The 17,487-nt window shown below is 45.2% G+C and overlaps 1 protein-coding gene across 1 annotated transcript in view; it reads left to right on the plus strand.

Annotated features, from left to right (window-relative positions):
- Positions 1-17,487, plus strand: part of LOC145352263 (coagulation factor XIII A chain-like) — a 106,163-nt gene that overhangs the window by 48,537 nt on the left and 40,139 nt on the right. Inside the window, exons 4-5 of the mRNA XM_080202007.1 lie at positions 12,416-12,667; positions 14,246-14,364. Of these exons, the coding sequence (XP_080058133.1) occupies positions 12,416-12,667; positions 14,246-14,364 (371 nt within the window). The remainder of the gene's footprint in view (positions 1-12,415; positions 12,668-14,245; positions 14,365-17,487) is intronic.

The raw sequence follows: 17,487 nt of genomic DNA on the forward strand, positions 1-17,487 counted from the left end.
AGCTGTGCAATGCGGTATTGGAGTAACTTCAACAAACAAGAGCTTCACATTACCAGCCTAAAATCTTCAGTGTTTGCCAACCATGCCCAAGTTAAGATAAGGGAGGTCGGGCTGACAGATAGAATGACTGCTCTGTCATTTCAGCTTCAGTTTGCTGGAGCATTTCTATTTTCATAAACCTGAACTGACACGAAACTAACAGATCAAGTAGATAAGTCAAGCAAACGGCAACTCCGCCACAATCTAAACGTTGAGGAGAAAACAGTCAAACTATTCGACTGTTAAGAAAAACCCCAATTCCAATGCTTTTCAAAAGGGAACTTGCCCAGATAATTTGGAAATAAACATTAGGAAAGGCAGTGTTGAATAGAACAGTGTTTAAATTTAAACAAAGAGTTGATTGGGATACAGAGCGGGTATATTCTCACAAGAAGTAAAGGGCGTACAGCGAGAGCTGGGGTTCCTTGGTCGAGCAAGGGGGTTAAAATTAAAATGAGACATTTGACAGGAGGATATAATAAAACAAGGGCCAATAACACGATAGAAAATTAAACAGAGCCTGGGAAATATGGATGGAAATGAGTGCCTGTATGGGCTGCCAATCAAGTGGGCGGCATGGCATGATGTCGAGCTTCTTGAGTGTTGTTGGAGCTGCACTCATCCCAGGCAGGTGGAGAATGTTCCTCCTGTACAATATTCCTGACTTCTGCCTCACAAATGGTGGAAGGGAGTCAGGAAATGAATCCCCCGCCACAGAATGCCCAGCCTCTGACCTGTCCTTGTCGCCACGTGGCTGCTGAAGTTCAATTTCTGGTCAATGGCGACACCCAGAGTGTTAATGGCGGGGAACTTGGCATGACAATGCCATTGAATGTCAAGGGAACATAAGAATAGGAGACCATTCAGCCCATCGAGCCTACTCCATTTGATACTTCAATGCCTTTTATACCCAATAGAAGTATAAGGGAGGTGGTTAGGTGCTCTCTTGTTGGAGATGGTCATTGCTTGGCATTTAGGTGGCACCTATTTTTACTTATTTTTTATTCATGGGGCATGGGCATCACTGGCTGGCCAGCATTTATTGCCCATCCCTAATTGCCCTTGTTCGGAGGGCAGTTGAGAGTCAACCACATTTCTATGGACCTGGAGTCACATGTTGGCCATACCGGGTAAGGACAGCAGATTTCCTTCCCTAAAGGACATGAGTGAACCAGATGGTTTTTTTCCAACAATCGGCAACGGTTTTGTGGTCATCATTAGATTCTTAATTCCAGTTTATTTTTAAACTGAACTCAAATTCCTGCTGAGGCAAGATTTGAACCCGGGTCCCCAGAACTTAAGCTGAGTTTTCTGAATTAATAGTCTAATGATAATACCACTAAGCCTTCGCTTTCCCACTTTGCCACAACCTGTGCATTGTCCCAGTCTTGCTATAGGTGGACATGGACTGTTTCACTACCAGAGGGGTTGCGAATGTAACTGAACACAAAGCAATCGTCAGTGACCAGCCCCACATCTGACTTTTTGGTGGAGGGACAATTGGAACTGGAGCAGCTGAAGACAGTTGGGTCTGGAAAACTGCCTGGAGGAAATTCTGCAGCAATATCCTGGAGTTAAAGATGGGATGCTAAATAAAACAGTAGAGATGTTTGCAGACGGAAAAATAAAACTTTTTAGGGGGCATCATTGAAAGGTGGAAATACTTTGCATTGTTACTGCAGAGGAAAGTGATATCAGGCCCCAGTGAGCACAAGGGCAGTTGGGTTCTTCAGATGACTGTAGAGAAAGAAATAGTAATGAAACATCTGGTGGAGAAGTTTTCATTTGTGTATCATCGGAACATTGAGGAAACATTGAGGTTTTGACCATAATCTGTCCAATGTGCTTGGCTTTGGAGGTTGAACCAGAGGATTGAAAGTTTGCCAGTGTAACATCTCTGTTCAAGAAGGTTGGAGGGGACAAGTTGGGTAACCACAGACCAGCCAGCTTAACACCAGCTGTTGATAAATTTCTACTGGCTGCAACATAAAGTCATAGAATCCCTATGGAGCTGAAGGAGGCCATTCAGCCTATCGAGTCTGCACCGACCACAACCCCACCCAGGCCCTTTTCCCGTAACCCCACATATTTACACTGCTGATCCCCCAACACTAGGTTCAATTTAGCACAGCCAATCAACCTAACCCGTACATCTTTCAGACTGTGGGAGGAAACTGGAGCATCTGGAGGAAACCCATGCAGATACAGAAAGAACGTGCAGACTCCACACAGACAGTGACCCAAGCTGGAAATCAAACCCGGGTCCCTGGCGCTTTGAGGCAGCACTGCCATGGTGCCGTGAATAAGCAAATGCGTAGAACTGTTAAAAAAACTAACTTTGTAAAGCAAAGTTTTGTTTGAAAAGTGCAATAGAATCTGATACAGCACAGAGGGAGACCATTCAGTCCATTTCCTGTGCTAGCTGTTTGAAAGGCTGACCTTTAATCTCAGCATTTATCCGATTCCCCTTTGAATGTTGCTATTGCAGAGGGTTCCAGATCAACAACTTGATGCGTTGACAGAAGTTCCTCATTAGAATGGAGCATTGTAGGTGGATGATGGAGCCTCCCATTGAGTTATTGGATCAGTCTCAGTTTCTAGAAGTGTGCTGATGGGAGAAGAGCCCAGTATGGTCGCAGCGACCACATTGAAAGGCAGATGATGCGAATAGATGAGTTCCTGTCTTGCTCAACACCTGACAACCAGCTATAAATTCAAAAACAGGGAATATCCTATTATTTTATTAAAGAATATAGTCCAGGATTTTGCGATCTCACTGAGGCAAGGCTCATAAAATCCCGCCTGAGGTCAATGGAAAATTCTGTTCTGTGAGCCTCACCCCCCGATTCTGGGATGGGCACAGCAGTAAAATTCTGGCAATAGAACCCAAGAGCAAATAGATAATGCCAAACCCATACAGATTATTGATTACATTTATTTATTAGTGTCACAAGTAGGCTTACATTAACACTGCAATGAAGTAACTGTGAAAGTCCCCAAGTCGCCACACTCTGGCATCTGTTCAGGTACATCAAGGGAGAATTTAGCATGGCCAATGTGCCTAACCAGCACACCTTTCAGACTGTGGGAGGAAACCGGAGTGCCCGGAGGAAACTCACGTAGACAAGGTGTAGAATCCATGCAGGCAGTGATGCAAGATGGGAATCAGGCTCGGGTCCCTGGTGTATGTGGCAGAAGTGCTAATCACTGGGCCACTGTGCCCTTAGACCACTTAACCAGTTTTGAGTGTCCTATTCTAGGAAGATGTTAAGACCATGGAGATGATACAGCAGAGATTTGCTGAAGTCATACCAAGGCAGGAGCTTTAGGTGTGAGGAGAGACCAGAGAATCGGGGCCATTTTCAATGGAACAAAGAACAGTTAGCATTAGATCGAATTGCATTATTCATAAATGAGATATCTTGATGAGGTACATTGGGGAAAATGATTTCCTTTGGCCTATGTTGATGACTGGGGCATAATCATCACCAGAAGAATGGATGAAGAGAGTGGGAGGATTTTGTTTTATGCAGAAAGTTATCAGGGCACAGGATATTTTACCAGAAACAAAGGTGGAAGCAGAACCATAATAGCTCTTAAAAGGGAAGTGAATAAATATTTGAAGAAGAAAAAATTAGGTCAATAGTTGTGCATCATTCCCAGGAGAGGAATGAGGTAAATACCCGATTCATTTTGAAGGAGATGAAAGAAGATGTAGATTCTATAACAGACTATTTGCAGAAGCCAGTGTTAAAAGAAAATCCAGTGTGAAAAATATTATAGAATTTATATACATCATTAAAAATCTATTTGAAGGGCATACAATTCTTGATATCACTGTTCTTGGTGATTATTTTTTGTCAATGCTTACCAATATAAATTGTTTGTCAACTTTTCGTTTTTGGTTTTATGCCAGATGTCATAATGGAGTTGCAGACTCTGGCCACAAGGTGTCTCTCTGGAGCAGGTTCTGGAAAGTCCACCTCCAACACCGCTCAGAAAGAATTGTTAGATTATTTATTTACAGGGTCAAGCTGAAAGAGTGGACATTTTTATTGTAATGTTTCCAAGCATGAAAGGCACCCCATCAGAAACACTGAGTCAGAAGTAAATTGGGAGGTCACTCATTAGGGCTTCAACAAGAAAGAGTTTATTAACTAATATGATATATCTACAAGATAAAGACCATAACACCATAAGGCATAGGAGCAGAATTAGGCCACTCGGTCCATCTGATCCACCATTCAATCATGGCTGATATTTTTCTCATCTGCATTCTTTTGCCACTCAGATGGGACTTATCCAGGGATGTTTGGAAGATTGAACAAGGGCTGATAGACACGTTTCTCTGAATATGATTATGTCTAGTGATAGAATCATCGAACAAAGGAAGCCATTTGGTCCATTGTGTCTGTGCTGGCTCACTATTCTTTTCCCACTCTCTATCAGACTACTCTGGCACCAATCCCAGATGTTACTGGGAGAATTTGAGGATTGGCAGAATTTGGTGCCTCTTTGTCACGTCCTGTTCAATAACTTAGATCAAGACTGAACAGTCCATTTTGTTTTATTCCTGTCTCCCTTTGAAACAGCTTTAAACAAACTGACATGCTGGTCCACTCCCGAGAGCCTTAAGGAATCAGCCAAAGTGGTGAGAATCAGATACAGTTCAGACTAGGAAAGGACAGCAATTCAGGAACAAACCAGTGGATTTTACCACAATCCACCATTCCCTCCCTGACGGCATTGTGGCTCAACCCACAGAACGTGGACTGCCCCGTTTCAAGAAAGCAGCTCACCATCATCTTCTCAAGGGCAACTAGGGACAGACAGTAAATGCTGGCCTACTGTCCCACAAATAAAAAAAATCTCCAGCATCCTTTGAATATAGGAATAGGGATGTTTTATTGCAATCGTATAGGATGTTGGTAAGGCTACACCTGGAGTATTGTGTGCAGTTTTGGTGTCCTTATCTGAGGAAGGATGTCCTTGCTATAGAGGGAGCGCAGCAAAGGTTTACCAGACTAATTCCTGGGATGGCAGCTGTGTCATATGAGGAGAGACTAAGTTGGTTAGGATTGTATTCACTGCGGGGGGAATCTTTCAGTTAGGATTATATTCAAAGGAGTTTAGAAGAGTGAGAGGGGATTTCATAGAAACTTGTAAAATTCTAACAGGGTTACACAGGGTAGATTCAGAATGAATGTTCCCAGTGACGGGGAAGTCCAGAACTAGGGGTCATAGTTTGAAGAGAATGGGTAAACCTTTTAGAACTGAGATGCGGAGAAATTTCTTCACCCAGAGGGTGGTGAATGTGTGGAATTCAGTCCCACAGAATGTAGTTGAGGCCAAAACTTTGTGTGATTTCAAGAAGAAATTAGATATAGCTCTTGGGGCTAAAGGGATCGAGAGGTATGGGGAAAAGGGGAGATCAGGATATTGAATTTGCTGATCAGCCATGATCAAGATGAATGGCAGAGCAGGTTCAAAGAGCCAAATGGCCTATCCCTGCTCCTAGTTTCTATGTCTCTATATGTTTCTATGTTTTGAAAACCGATTGAGGTTTTGAAGTCATGTCACACTGATGTTACTAGTCCAGCCCTCTGGTTTACTGTCCTATTTACATAGAAATTTCCACATAGAAGGAGGCCATTCAGCCCTTCAAGTATGTACCGACTCCCTGCATCTTACCCAGCAACACAACCCTGAACCCATTCCACCTCCCCCCCTTATCCCCGCAACCTTTAGCATAGCTAATCCCCCTACGGAGAAGTGTGAGGTAATTCACTTTGGTAGGAATAACAGATGTGTCGAATATAGGGCTAACGGGAGGACTTTGAATAGTGTGGATGAGCAGAGGGATCTAGGTGTATGTGTACATAGATCCCTGAAAGTTGGGAATCAAGTAGATAAGGTTGTTAAGAAGGCATACGGTGTCTTGGCGTTTATTGGTAGGGGGATTGAATTTAGGAGTCGCAGCGTTATGTTGCAACTGTACACAACTCTGGTGCGGCCGCACTTGGAGTATTGTGTGCAGTTCTGGTCTCCACATTACAGGAAGGATGTGGAGGCTTTGGAGAGGGTGCAGAGGAGGTTTACCAGGATGTTGCCTGGTATGGAGGGGAGGTCCTATGAGGAGAGGCTGAGGGATTTGGGGTTGTTTTCGCTGGAAAGAAGGCGGCTAAGAGGGGATCTTATTGAAACATATAAGATGATTAGAGGTTTAGATAGGGTGGATAATGATAGCCTTTTTCCTCGGATGGAGAAAGCTAGCACGAGGTGGCATGGCTTTAAATTAAGGGGGTGTAGTTATAGGACGGATGTCAGGGGTAGGTTCTTTACCCAGAGGGTGGTGAGGGATTGGAATGCCCTGCCTGCTGCAGTTGTAAATGCGCCTAGTTTGGGGGCGTTTAAGAGATCCGTGGATAGGTTTATGGACGAAAAGGGATTGGTTTAGGTTAGTGGGTCATTGTTTTGTAACTGGTCGGCGCAACATCGTGGGCCGAAGGGCCTGTTCTGCGCTGTAATGTTCTATGTTCTATGTTCTATTTTCTATTATCATAACCGCTTCACTACTATATCAGGAAGGGACCATTGCATGTTAGGTCTTAGACAACAGAAGTGCAGCCAGAGGCAATTACATCAAGGACAAAATGTTGGCAAATTGGCCCAGATCACTGCTGAAGCTGATTAGTTTTCTATGCAGCGTACAATGCTGTGTGAGGGACTTGCCTTGCTACCATCATGAAACAATGTGCAGAATGAGTCTTGCACACAGATGCTGCATAAACCTCTCTTTAAGAAGCAGTGCACTCTCAGAGGGGGTGACTTCATGTTTTGGGAATGCAGTAAACAGTCTTATCAGGAAAATAATTTATATAACACAGACCATCTGTGCGCTGTTATTCAGCTGGCTAGCAATGTGTTTGGAATACTTGAAATCCATGATTAGAAGCCAGGAGGTGAATTTAGAACATTTTTAAACATGTACCAATTATTTTTCATCCCAAATGTCATTAGCTGGGTATTGCTATCGGTGCAATGATTTATGTTAGTGCCATATGAGCAATGGTGACCAATAATATGGCAATCTGGTATCTATCTTACATACTGTCTGTCCTCAACCTATTCTGAAATTGTTCTGGGGTCACTGGGCATGGAGGCCACTGTTATATCTAAGGAAGGAGCTGACTGGAGTTTTGATTATAGTTGGCATAATTGTTCATTAAGTGGTTAGCGCACTGGTCACTACATACCTCACGATGAACTCTTACTGCTCCTGTGAATCGGGTATTGCAGATCAGCAAAGGCTTTGCCTATAGGGATTCTGAACCAAATACGTTACACTGGAGATCCCTTCCAAAGCTATCTTTTGCCTGTTGATGCCATTGAGCAAGATGAGTTTTAGCAGAGAATGGTCGTGAGGCTTCCTCCAATTTTCTCCAGCTTCCAAACCTGAGATCTCTACCACCAGAACACGGGGACCAGATACGTGCAGACACCAGCAACTGCAAGCTTCCCTCCAAGCCACAAAGCATCCCGAGTGGGAAATATATTGTCGTTCCTTCACTGTTGCTGGGTGCAAAAAAACCCTACCTAACAGCACAGGGTGTACCTGCGCCACATGGACTGCAGTAGTTCAAGAAAGCGGCTCATTGCTACCTTCTCTAGGGCAATTAGGAAATTGGCAAGACTTGCTGGCCTGGACAGCAATGCCTTCAGGCTCTTGAATGAATGAAAAAAGGTGAAATGAAAGAAATCTAAGCTCATTGCATTGTCACTCATCAGATTTACAGTTCCAGGAAAAGTTATCTGGCATTAACTGAAGTGCATTTCACCCAGAGACAAAGATATAGCAGAGAGGGAGGTCTGAACTGTGCCCCCTTTTTATTGACAATCTTCAGGCAACCTTCCAAACAGAGGCGGAGCTATGATTTTGTCAAGTTTTTTCTCTCTCCAGAATGATACCTCTGCTTCCTTTCAGGTCAATATGAGACATGTCAGTGATATCCAAGAGACAGTCCTCTCTTTATTCAGTAGGGTTAAAGCTTTTTATCTTCTCTTGTTCTGCCTGGCAACATCAGCATGACAGGGCTGTCTAGATTCCTATGTTTTTTCCCAAAAAAACAGGAGGTGATTGGGTGACATAGGGTCTGTTTTCTCTGCACTGCTCCCAGTGTTGTGGTCGGCACAGCGCTAGGGGCCCGGGTTCAGTTCTGGCCTCAGATGACGGTTTGTGTGACGTTTGGCACTGTGTCTTGGTGGGTTTCCTCCAGCTGCTCCGATATGCTCCCACACTCCAGAGATGTACTGGTTAGGTTGATTGGCTGTGCTAAATTGCTCCTTAGTGTCAGGGGGGGATTAGCAGGGTAAATATGTGTGGTTACAGGGGTAGGGCCTGGGTGGGATAGTGGTCGGTACAGGCTGAATGGATAGTCAGATGCTCACTCCTGGGGTAGAAAAGTCAAGTGCTAGCAGGGGGGCACAGGTTTAAGGTGCGAGGGGAAAAGTTTAGAGGAGATGTGTGAAGGAGGTTTTTTACACAGAGGGTGGTGAATGTCTGGAACACGCTGCCCAGGGAAGTGGTGGGAGCAGGTACGAGAGCTGCATTTAAGGGGCACCTAGATGAATAGGATGGGAATGGAAGGATTTGGATTCCGTACGTGCATATGGTTTTAAGCTGGTATCATGATCAGTGCAGGATTGGAGGGTCGAAGGGCTGTTCCTGTGCTGTAATGTTCTTTGTTCTGTACTGTAGGGATTCTATGATTCTATTCTATCAGCAGAAAGATTTCCCTATTCTATGCAAGCGATCTGCGATCAACCTCACTATCTGAAATAAAAACAGGAAATGCTGGAAAAGCTCAGTGGGTGAGGCGGCATGTGGGGAGAGAGAAAGAGAATTCATGTTCCCTGTCTGTAATCTTTTATCTGAATTCTGCTTAACGTCACCAATCTGAGATGTCCTTTGTTTCTCATTACCCCTTTGACTGATACAGACCCGAGGCCCATGCAAACGCCAGTTACTGTTGAGCACATCGTGGGCATTTGTAGCAAAGCTTTAGATTTCAGGCCAGACCAGAGGTCAGACAGGCCAGGGTTGGTTTCTAGGATCAGTGCCATCAAGAACATAAGAACATAAGAAATAGGAGCAGGAGTAGGCCATCTAGCCCTTCGAGCCTGCCCCGCCATTCAATAAGATCATGGCTGATCTGTCGTGGATCAGTTCCACATTTCCGCCCTCTCCCCATAACCCTTAATCCCCTCTCTCATCAAAGGCCCATCAACCCGCGTCTTAAAAATATTTAGCGAGGCAGCCTCCACCACTTCAACGGGCAGAGAATTCCAGAGATTCACCACCCTTTGAGTGAAGAAGTTCCTCCTCAACTCCGTTCTAAACCGCCCCCCCTTTATCTTGAGGCTGTGCCCCCTAGTCCTACTGTCCTTTCTGAGCGGGAAGAGTCTCTCCACCTCTATCCTATCCATCCCATTCATCATCTTATACGTCTCAATGAGATCTCCCCTCATGCTTCTAAACTCTAACGAGTACAAGCCTTGTTTATTCAGCCTCTCCTCATAGCTCAATCCCCTCAACCCTGGCATCGGCCTAGTAAACCTCCTCTGCACTCCCTCCAAGGCCAAAATATCCTTGCGTAAGTACGGCGCCCAAAACTGCACACAGTACTCCAGCTGCGGCCTCACCAATGCCCTATACAGCCGCAGCAAGACCTCCCTACTTTTATATTCAGTCCCCCTCGCTATGAAGGCCAGCATCCCATTTGCCTTCCTGACCACCTGCTGCACCTGCAAGCTGGGTTTTTGCGACTCATGCACAAGGACCCCGAGGTCCCTCTGCACCGTCGCCTGCTGCAGTTTTTCTCCACGTAAGTAATAATCCTTCCTACCATTATTCCTACCAAAGTGGACCACCTCGCACTTGCCAACATTAAATTCCATTTGCCATTTCCTGGCCCATTCGCCCAGCCTATCTAGATCCTTCTGTAGACTCTCCACACCCTCCGCACAATTTGCTGTTCCACCAATCTTGGTGTCATCAGCAAATTTCGACACCATACACTCGGTTCCCTCCTCCAGATCATCTATATAAATGGTAAATAGCTGAGGCCCCAGCACCGATCCCTGGGGCACTCCACGAGCCACCAACCGCCAATCCGAATAGCACCCATTGACCCCCACTCTCTGCCTCCTATTTGACAACCAATTCTCTATCCATGCTAACACCCTACCCCCAACTCCATGTCCCCTGACCTTCTGCAATAACCTCTTGTGAGGTACCTTGTCAAACGCCTTCTGAAAATCAAGAAAGACCACATCCACCGGCTCTCCTCTATCCACTGCCCTAGACACATCCTCATAGAACTCCAGTAAATTTGTCAGACACAACTTCCCTTTAACGAAACCGTGCTGCGTCTGCTCTATCAAGCAATTCCCCTCAAGATGCCTCGCTATTTCCTCCTTGATGACGGTTTCTAACATTTTACCTACAACAGACGTTAAACTAACCGGCCTATAATTCCCTGCCTTTTGCCTGGCACCCTTCTTAAACAACGGCGTAACATTAGCCGTTTTCCAATCTTCCGGCACTTCCCCGGAATCCAGCGACGCCTGGAAAATAACCACCAAGGCATCCACTATCACCTCCGCCATTTCTTTCAGAACCCTCGGATGCAACTACAAGACTTTTCCAAAAATAAGGTCCAGCTTGGAAGATCAGGAACAGTGAACCAATGGCAGACAACGCGAAACAGTTCCTGAACGGGGAGTAAAGAGAGACCATGAAAATCCTGTTGTCATCATTGTGGCTCTTAGACATTGTCCTTGGTTAGGATTGGGAGAGACTGCTGGAGGCAAAGGTTGTTGGCAAACTTTACCTTTCATTAGACATTCTATTAACTACGGACAATACAAGGCTTAGCACAAGGCTTCATAGTGAGCTATCTCTCAGCTTACCGATGTGGACGGTCTATTCACATGTTTAACAGTGACCTTTCACACTTCAAAAGGTAGATCCTGAGGCATCGGTCAGGCCGGGGGAACTGAGGAAAAAGGCTTACATGTGAAGTATAATTAGCTAAGTATTTGTGCTACTCTCTGAAGGAATTTTCACGTCCACATGATCCAAATCACTTCGCATAGAAGGGTGCCACGGTAGCACAGTGGTTAGCACTGCTGCCTCACAGCACCCGGGTTCAATTCTGGCCTCGGGTCACTGTCTGTGTGGAGTTTGCGCATTCTCCCCGTGCCTGCGTGGGTTTCCTCCAAGTGCTCCGGTTTCCTCCCACACTCCAAAGATGTGCGGGTTAGGTTGATTGGCCACGCTAAATTGGGGATTAGCAGGGTAAACATGTGGGGGTACGGGGATAGGGCCTGGATGGGATTGTGGTCGGTGCAGACTCGATAGGCCGAATGGCCTCCTTCTGCACTGTAGGCATTCTAAGGTCTCCTGTTCTAAGTTAGAATACAGAAACAGACTATTTGGCCCATGTCAGTGTTGGTGCTCAATGCAAACCTTCTGCCATTCACCCTATCAACAAATCCTTCAATTCCTTTCTCCCTCACACACCACAAATAAAATAATGAAAATAAAATAAAACAGACTTGACTGGCTGTGGCTTTTCGGCTGTAACTGTTTGTGAGGTTGGGCTGGATAAATCTCGCCAAAACAAATATCGCAACATCTACCACATGGACTGGAAAAATAAACTAAACTAAAAACAGGATCGAGAAATAACAGTGCCTGGAGTCGGGGGTCTCTTGGCCACATGACACGTCAGAAGCATAGCGGAGAGCCCGGGGTAAATGTTTGAAGTGTGGGCAGAGCTTAGGCCCAGGTTGTGGATGGGGTTTGCAGTGTAAGATAGCTAATTGCGGCAATGTCTTCCAACTACTTAACTTTAAAACTGTTTATCTTATAAATACCTGGCAACTAACATAACTACAAAAGGTGTTTATGAGAGAAGTATTCTGAGAGTGCGAATTCCATTTGGAAGGCTGGAATGTTACCACCATTCACGCCAGCCGCATTTTCCCATCCCACTGCAGTCAACGGACTCTGAATTCTCTGACCTCGCTGTAGCGGGAGTGTGGTGTGAACAGCCGGTAAGATCACGCTTGAAGTCTATTTTCAAGCCCACTTGAGCCAATCATAATTCTTTTGCCTTTTGAATGTCTTTCCAAGCTGTAAAGACATTTTATGCCCTACAAATGAACAGCCTGAGATTCATGTACGTGTGCGTGCGCACGCATGTACACATGTATGCATGCATGTGTGTGCGTGTGAGCATGTGTCTGCATGTAAAAACACATACCACCAAGGTGAAATGCAAAGAAGTCAATCAATGGTGTTCTGTTGCAGGTCGGTACCCAGACATCACCAAAGGAACATACATTCCGATTTACATCCAGGAACAATTGGAGAAAGGAAAATGGGGAGCCATAGTGGAGTCGGCCTGGAACAACACACTCACTCTCTCTATCATATCCCCTCCACATTGCATTGTAGGACGATTCAGAATGTATGTAGCTGTGATGACCCCATTTGGAATCCGCAGGACTGAAAGAGATAAAGATACGGACATTTATGTTCTCTTCAACCCTTGGTGTCAAGGTATTGTATTTCTTTTAACATACCACATGTTTCACTGTGAAATCATCAAATTAGTAATGAATACCAAATCGATGGGCTGCTTTTAAAAATATATATCTCTTTAAATCTAGTTTTGTTTTAAAACTGCAACTAATTAATTCCCTTCCCACATCCTCCTGTCAAATCCCCTTGGGATAGTATGGTGGCACAGTGGTAAACACTGCTGGCTGCCTCACAGCGTCGGGGACCTGGGTTCAATTCCTGGCTTGGGTCACTGTCTGTGTGGAGCTTGCACATTCTCCTGTGTCTGCGTGGGTTTCCTCCAGGTGCTCCGGTTTCCTCCCATAGTCCAAAGATGTGCTGGTTAGGTGAATTAGCCATGCTAAATTGACCCTTAGTGTCAGGGAACTTGATAGGGGTAAATGCATGGAGTTATGGGGATAGGACCTGGATGGGATTGTGGTTGGTGCAGACTCGATGGGCTGAATGGCCTCCTTCTGCACTGTATGGTTTCTGTGATTCCATAATGGTAGCATTCAGTTGAGCTGCCATCATGTGACTACATAGTCTTTAGTCTTTTTATTTTGTTAACAGTCCTTCTCTTGACTGGCATGAGCAAGTTTTAATTGTAACCAAGAACTTGAGGAATGAATTTCCTTGCCTCTTTGGCATGCAGCAGAAATTTGGGAGAATGCTCTACCTGATTTTTAAACCATTGATTTAAACAGTTGGAAACTCACAAGTTGCCTGCACTCAAATTTTTGACCTGCATTGCAGGCTGGTTAGGGTTCGCTGTGGGAGTGAGAGGTGGGAAAGTGACCCACCTATAAACTCCAGCGAGCGTGTATGGAGTAATTGGGCAGATGATATCGCTACACTGAGAAACTTTGCTCCAACTTTCTTTTTGGTAAAATAATCAAACGGAAATAAAACTAGGGGACAAAGCAAAAAGGGCAGCCCCTCTCCCTCGAAAAGAAGGGAACCACCCGAAACAAAATACAAAGCAGAAAGGAAACTTAAAACATCAAACTAAGATGTGGTTAAAGGAGTTGATAATACACCCCAATTCCTGCGGTGTCCAATGAGCACAGAGCGTCTCAATAGTGCCCTCGGACAGCGCATGCTCCCTCTCCAGGGACACCAGGCTGTGAATATAGCCATAATAGAGGGGCAGATGACTCCCCTTGGTCGCTCGCTGCCTGGACCTGTTTATCGGACATTTGGCCAGGACCAGGAGCAGCTTCACAAGGAGGTCTTCCGCCTTCCCCGTCCCCCTTCACACCGGGTATCCATAGATCAGGAGCATGGGACTGAAGTGTAAACAGAACATTGATAAAAGATATCTTAAATGAAAACTTTGCTCCAATGTGTGAAGCCAGCTGAAAATCTGGAAGAAGTTACTGTCTAATCCTCATTTTGCACTTCCTGCTACGATACAGCAGAAGGTAGATACATCTTAAATATTTAAGATGTTTTAGGATTTCCCAGTGTGGAATATTATTGTGCATTGTGCATCTTTAGACACAAAACACACAAAGTCTAATTTATTCCGCTTGATTTGTTTCAAACATGTGACTGGCGCTGCTGGAATGACCTCAGAGGACACGGTTTATCTGCCTAATGCAGGAGAAAATGAAGAATATGTCTTAAATGACTTTGGTCGCATTTACTATGGGAAGTTTGCCGAAGTAACCTCCAGAGCTTGGATGTTTGGCCAGGTATTGCTTTTGTGCATCTTTTGGATAGTTTGCCTCTGTGATGTTCAGATATTTTTAATAAACATCTCCGTCCTGCAGCCCAGGAAAATTGGTTGGACTTAAACCTGGTGTTGTCAGACTCCTTACTGTGTTTGCCCAGGAAAAGGGCAGACATGCCCTCGAAATGGGGAAAAGGTCACGCCATTGACTGATTTTTCTTTTTAATTCATTCCTGGGATTTGAGTGTTAAGGGCAAGATTTATTGACCTCCTCTAGTTACTCCAAGATGGTAGCATGGTGGCACAATGGTTAGCACTGCTGCCTCACAGCCCAGGGACTTGGGTTAGATTCCCGGTTTGGGTCACTGACTGTGTGGAATTTGCATGTTCTCCCCATGTCTGCATGGGTTTCCTCCAGGTGCTCCGGTTTCCTCCCACAGTCTGAAAGACGTACTGGTTAGGTGTATTGGCCATGCTAAGTTCTTGCTCAGCGTAACTGAATAGGTGCCAGAGTGTGGCAACTAGGGGATTTTCACAGAACTTCATTGCAGTATTAATATAAGCCTACTTGTGATACTAATGAATAAAATTCCAAAACTTCAACTTTACAGAGGCTTGGTACAACTCACTTAGCTAATGCGAAACCTGCTGTCCTTACTAATGTCAGGCTGTACCTGATCCATTGATTTATGGCCTCTTTCATTACAGCTGCACGCATAATGAGGTTTGCTAGCAAAGGAAGGTTTTGAAGTACACAACCACTCCCATTTTTGGAGCTCATTTCATCTAATAAAATCTCAAAGTTTTGCATTACACCACACAAGGAGATATTCACACAGGCGACCAAAAGCTTTGTCCAAGAGGCAGGTTTGAAGGAGTGTCTTAAAAGAGAGGCAGAGGGGTTCAGGGAGGAAATTGTTAAGCTTGTGCCCTAGGCCGTGGAAAGCATGATGAGCAAGGGAAGAAGGATTAAAGTCAGGAATACAGAATAGGTCAGAATTGCAGTAATGCACTGAGATCTCAGAGAGTGGCATGGTGGCACAGTGGTTAGCACTGCTGCCTCATAGCTCCAAGGATCTGGGTTCGATTCCGGGCTTGAGTTACTGTCTGTGTGGGCTTTGCACATTCTCCCCATGTCTGCGTCCTCTGGGTGCTCCGGTTTCCTCCCACAGTCCAAAGATGTGCGGTTGATTGGCCGTGTGAAATTGCCCCTTAGTGTCCCGGGATGTGTAGGTTAGAGGGATTAGTGGGGTAAATGTGTGGAGATAAGGCCTCGGTGGGATTGTTGCTGGTGCAGACTCGATGGGCCGAATGTCCTCCTTCTGCACTGGAGGGTTTCAGGGATGGCGGAGGTTTTTGAGATGGGGAGGGGTGAGGTTGTGAATTTGGAAACATGGATGAGAATTTAAAAATTGAGGCATTGCTGGACCAGGAGCAAAAGTAAGTCAGTGATTGGCAGGTGAATTGTACTTGGTATTAGTTAGGACCAAGTTATGGCCAACAGAATTTTGGAAATTTATGTAGGATAGAAGATGGAAGATGGCCAATGGAACATTCAAATAATCAAGCCTAGACACAGTCAAGGCTTGGATCAGGAATTTCAGTTGCAGGCAGGCGCACATGGCCAATATTAGGATTAGATTAAATAGCCAAGGGTGCATAATGAGGCTTGATTGAGAACCCAGACATCTATTAGAATATTAGGACACCTGCTGTCCAGGAAAAGACATTGTTTGGTTGACAGATCAGGCTGCCTGATCTCTGCAGCCAATTTTACAACGTCTCTTCTCATAGGTGTTTTCAAGTGTTTGTGTTTTGTGAAACTTCAAAGGACCTGCTTGACATTCAGATTTTTTTTTCCTATAAGAGAAAGTGATCGGTGGATTATATTTTTCAGAGCTTTTCTTTACATTGTGGCCTTCATTGGTTATGGAAAGTGGGCCAATGGGAATGGAAGGCAGAGCTTGGCATAGGGGGCATGAGGGGACACAGGGGGTGGGTGGGGATGTAATTTGGCATGGGGGCATTGTATGTAGGTTTGCCTAGTTGAGCGGTGATTGCTGAGACGTTTGTATGTCTAAGTGGTAACTGGCTTATTGGACAAAATTGAACTATGTACAGCTTTATATGTTTATGTGTTATACTGCTGGAGCTTGGACATCCCCCCCCCCACCCCACCCCACCACCACCCTCGGGAGTCATGTCATGTGTTCTGTTACATCATCAACATGAGAAGGTTCTACTTACATTAACGAACACTAATATTAAAAGTGGGATCTTTTGAACATGACTTTTAAAAGTCACTAATCATTTATATTGGGGTTCACGATTCCTCTGAGGGACCCTGAACCACAACGCTTTAAAAAACTGTCCTGACTTTGTGTAATTACGGAGGAGTAAGAGATGCTTAACACTGCAACGCAGTGGGCCTGGTTAATAGGGCCAGATGTGTGGTTCACTCGCCATTTTTAAGGGGCTCCTGACTCAACCTGACATGGTGAAAATCCAGGCCACTGAAATAAATCCAGCGAGCAAAAGTCCCGTCACCAAGTTACTTTATTTACACCATACATCTGTACACAGCCAGCTCTCCAGTTGCTCCCTGCTAAATGCAGGCTGGGAGTCTGACATACCTGCTTTAAATAGGGAGCACAAGGTTCCCTGATTTAACCATCAGATATCTCTTTTGACAACAATCAAATAAACAAACTCAAACTAACTTAGGGACAAATTAAAAGGGGCAGCTCCCCAAAAGGAAGGGGACAGCCCGAACAAAAAAACAAAGTCGAAAGGAAACTTAAAACATTAAACCAAAAGGTGATTATCATGGTCAATAATGCACCCCAGCCCCTGCGGTGCCCAGTGGGCGCGGAAGGTGTGAACTGTGCCTGTGGACACCACACGCTCCCTCTCCTGGGGCACCTGGCCATGAATGTAGCCATGGTAGAGGGGCAGACAGTCAGGATGGATGACCCCATAGATCGCCTGCTGCCTGGATCTATTGATGGTGAGTCTCGCCAGGCCCAGGAGCAGGTCCACGAGGAAGGACTCATCAGATAGTCCATACTCTAGCGAGCCAACCTCATCAGCCCGGCTGAAGTCACCGCAGCCACAACCTCTAATTTTCGGAATGTATCAAGGAAAC

Source organism: Carcharhinus amblyrhynchos, chromosome 2, assembly GCF_965287045.1.
Source record: "Carcharhinus amblyrhynchos chromosome 2, sCarAmb.v2.hapA, whole genome shotgun sequence".
In the NCBI taxonomy this organism is placed as follows: Eukaryota; Metazoa; Chordata; class Chondrichthyes; order Carcharhiniformes; family Carcharhinidae; genus Carcharhinus; species Carcharhinus amblyrhynchos.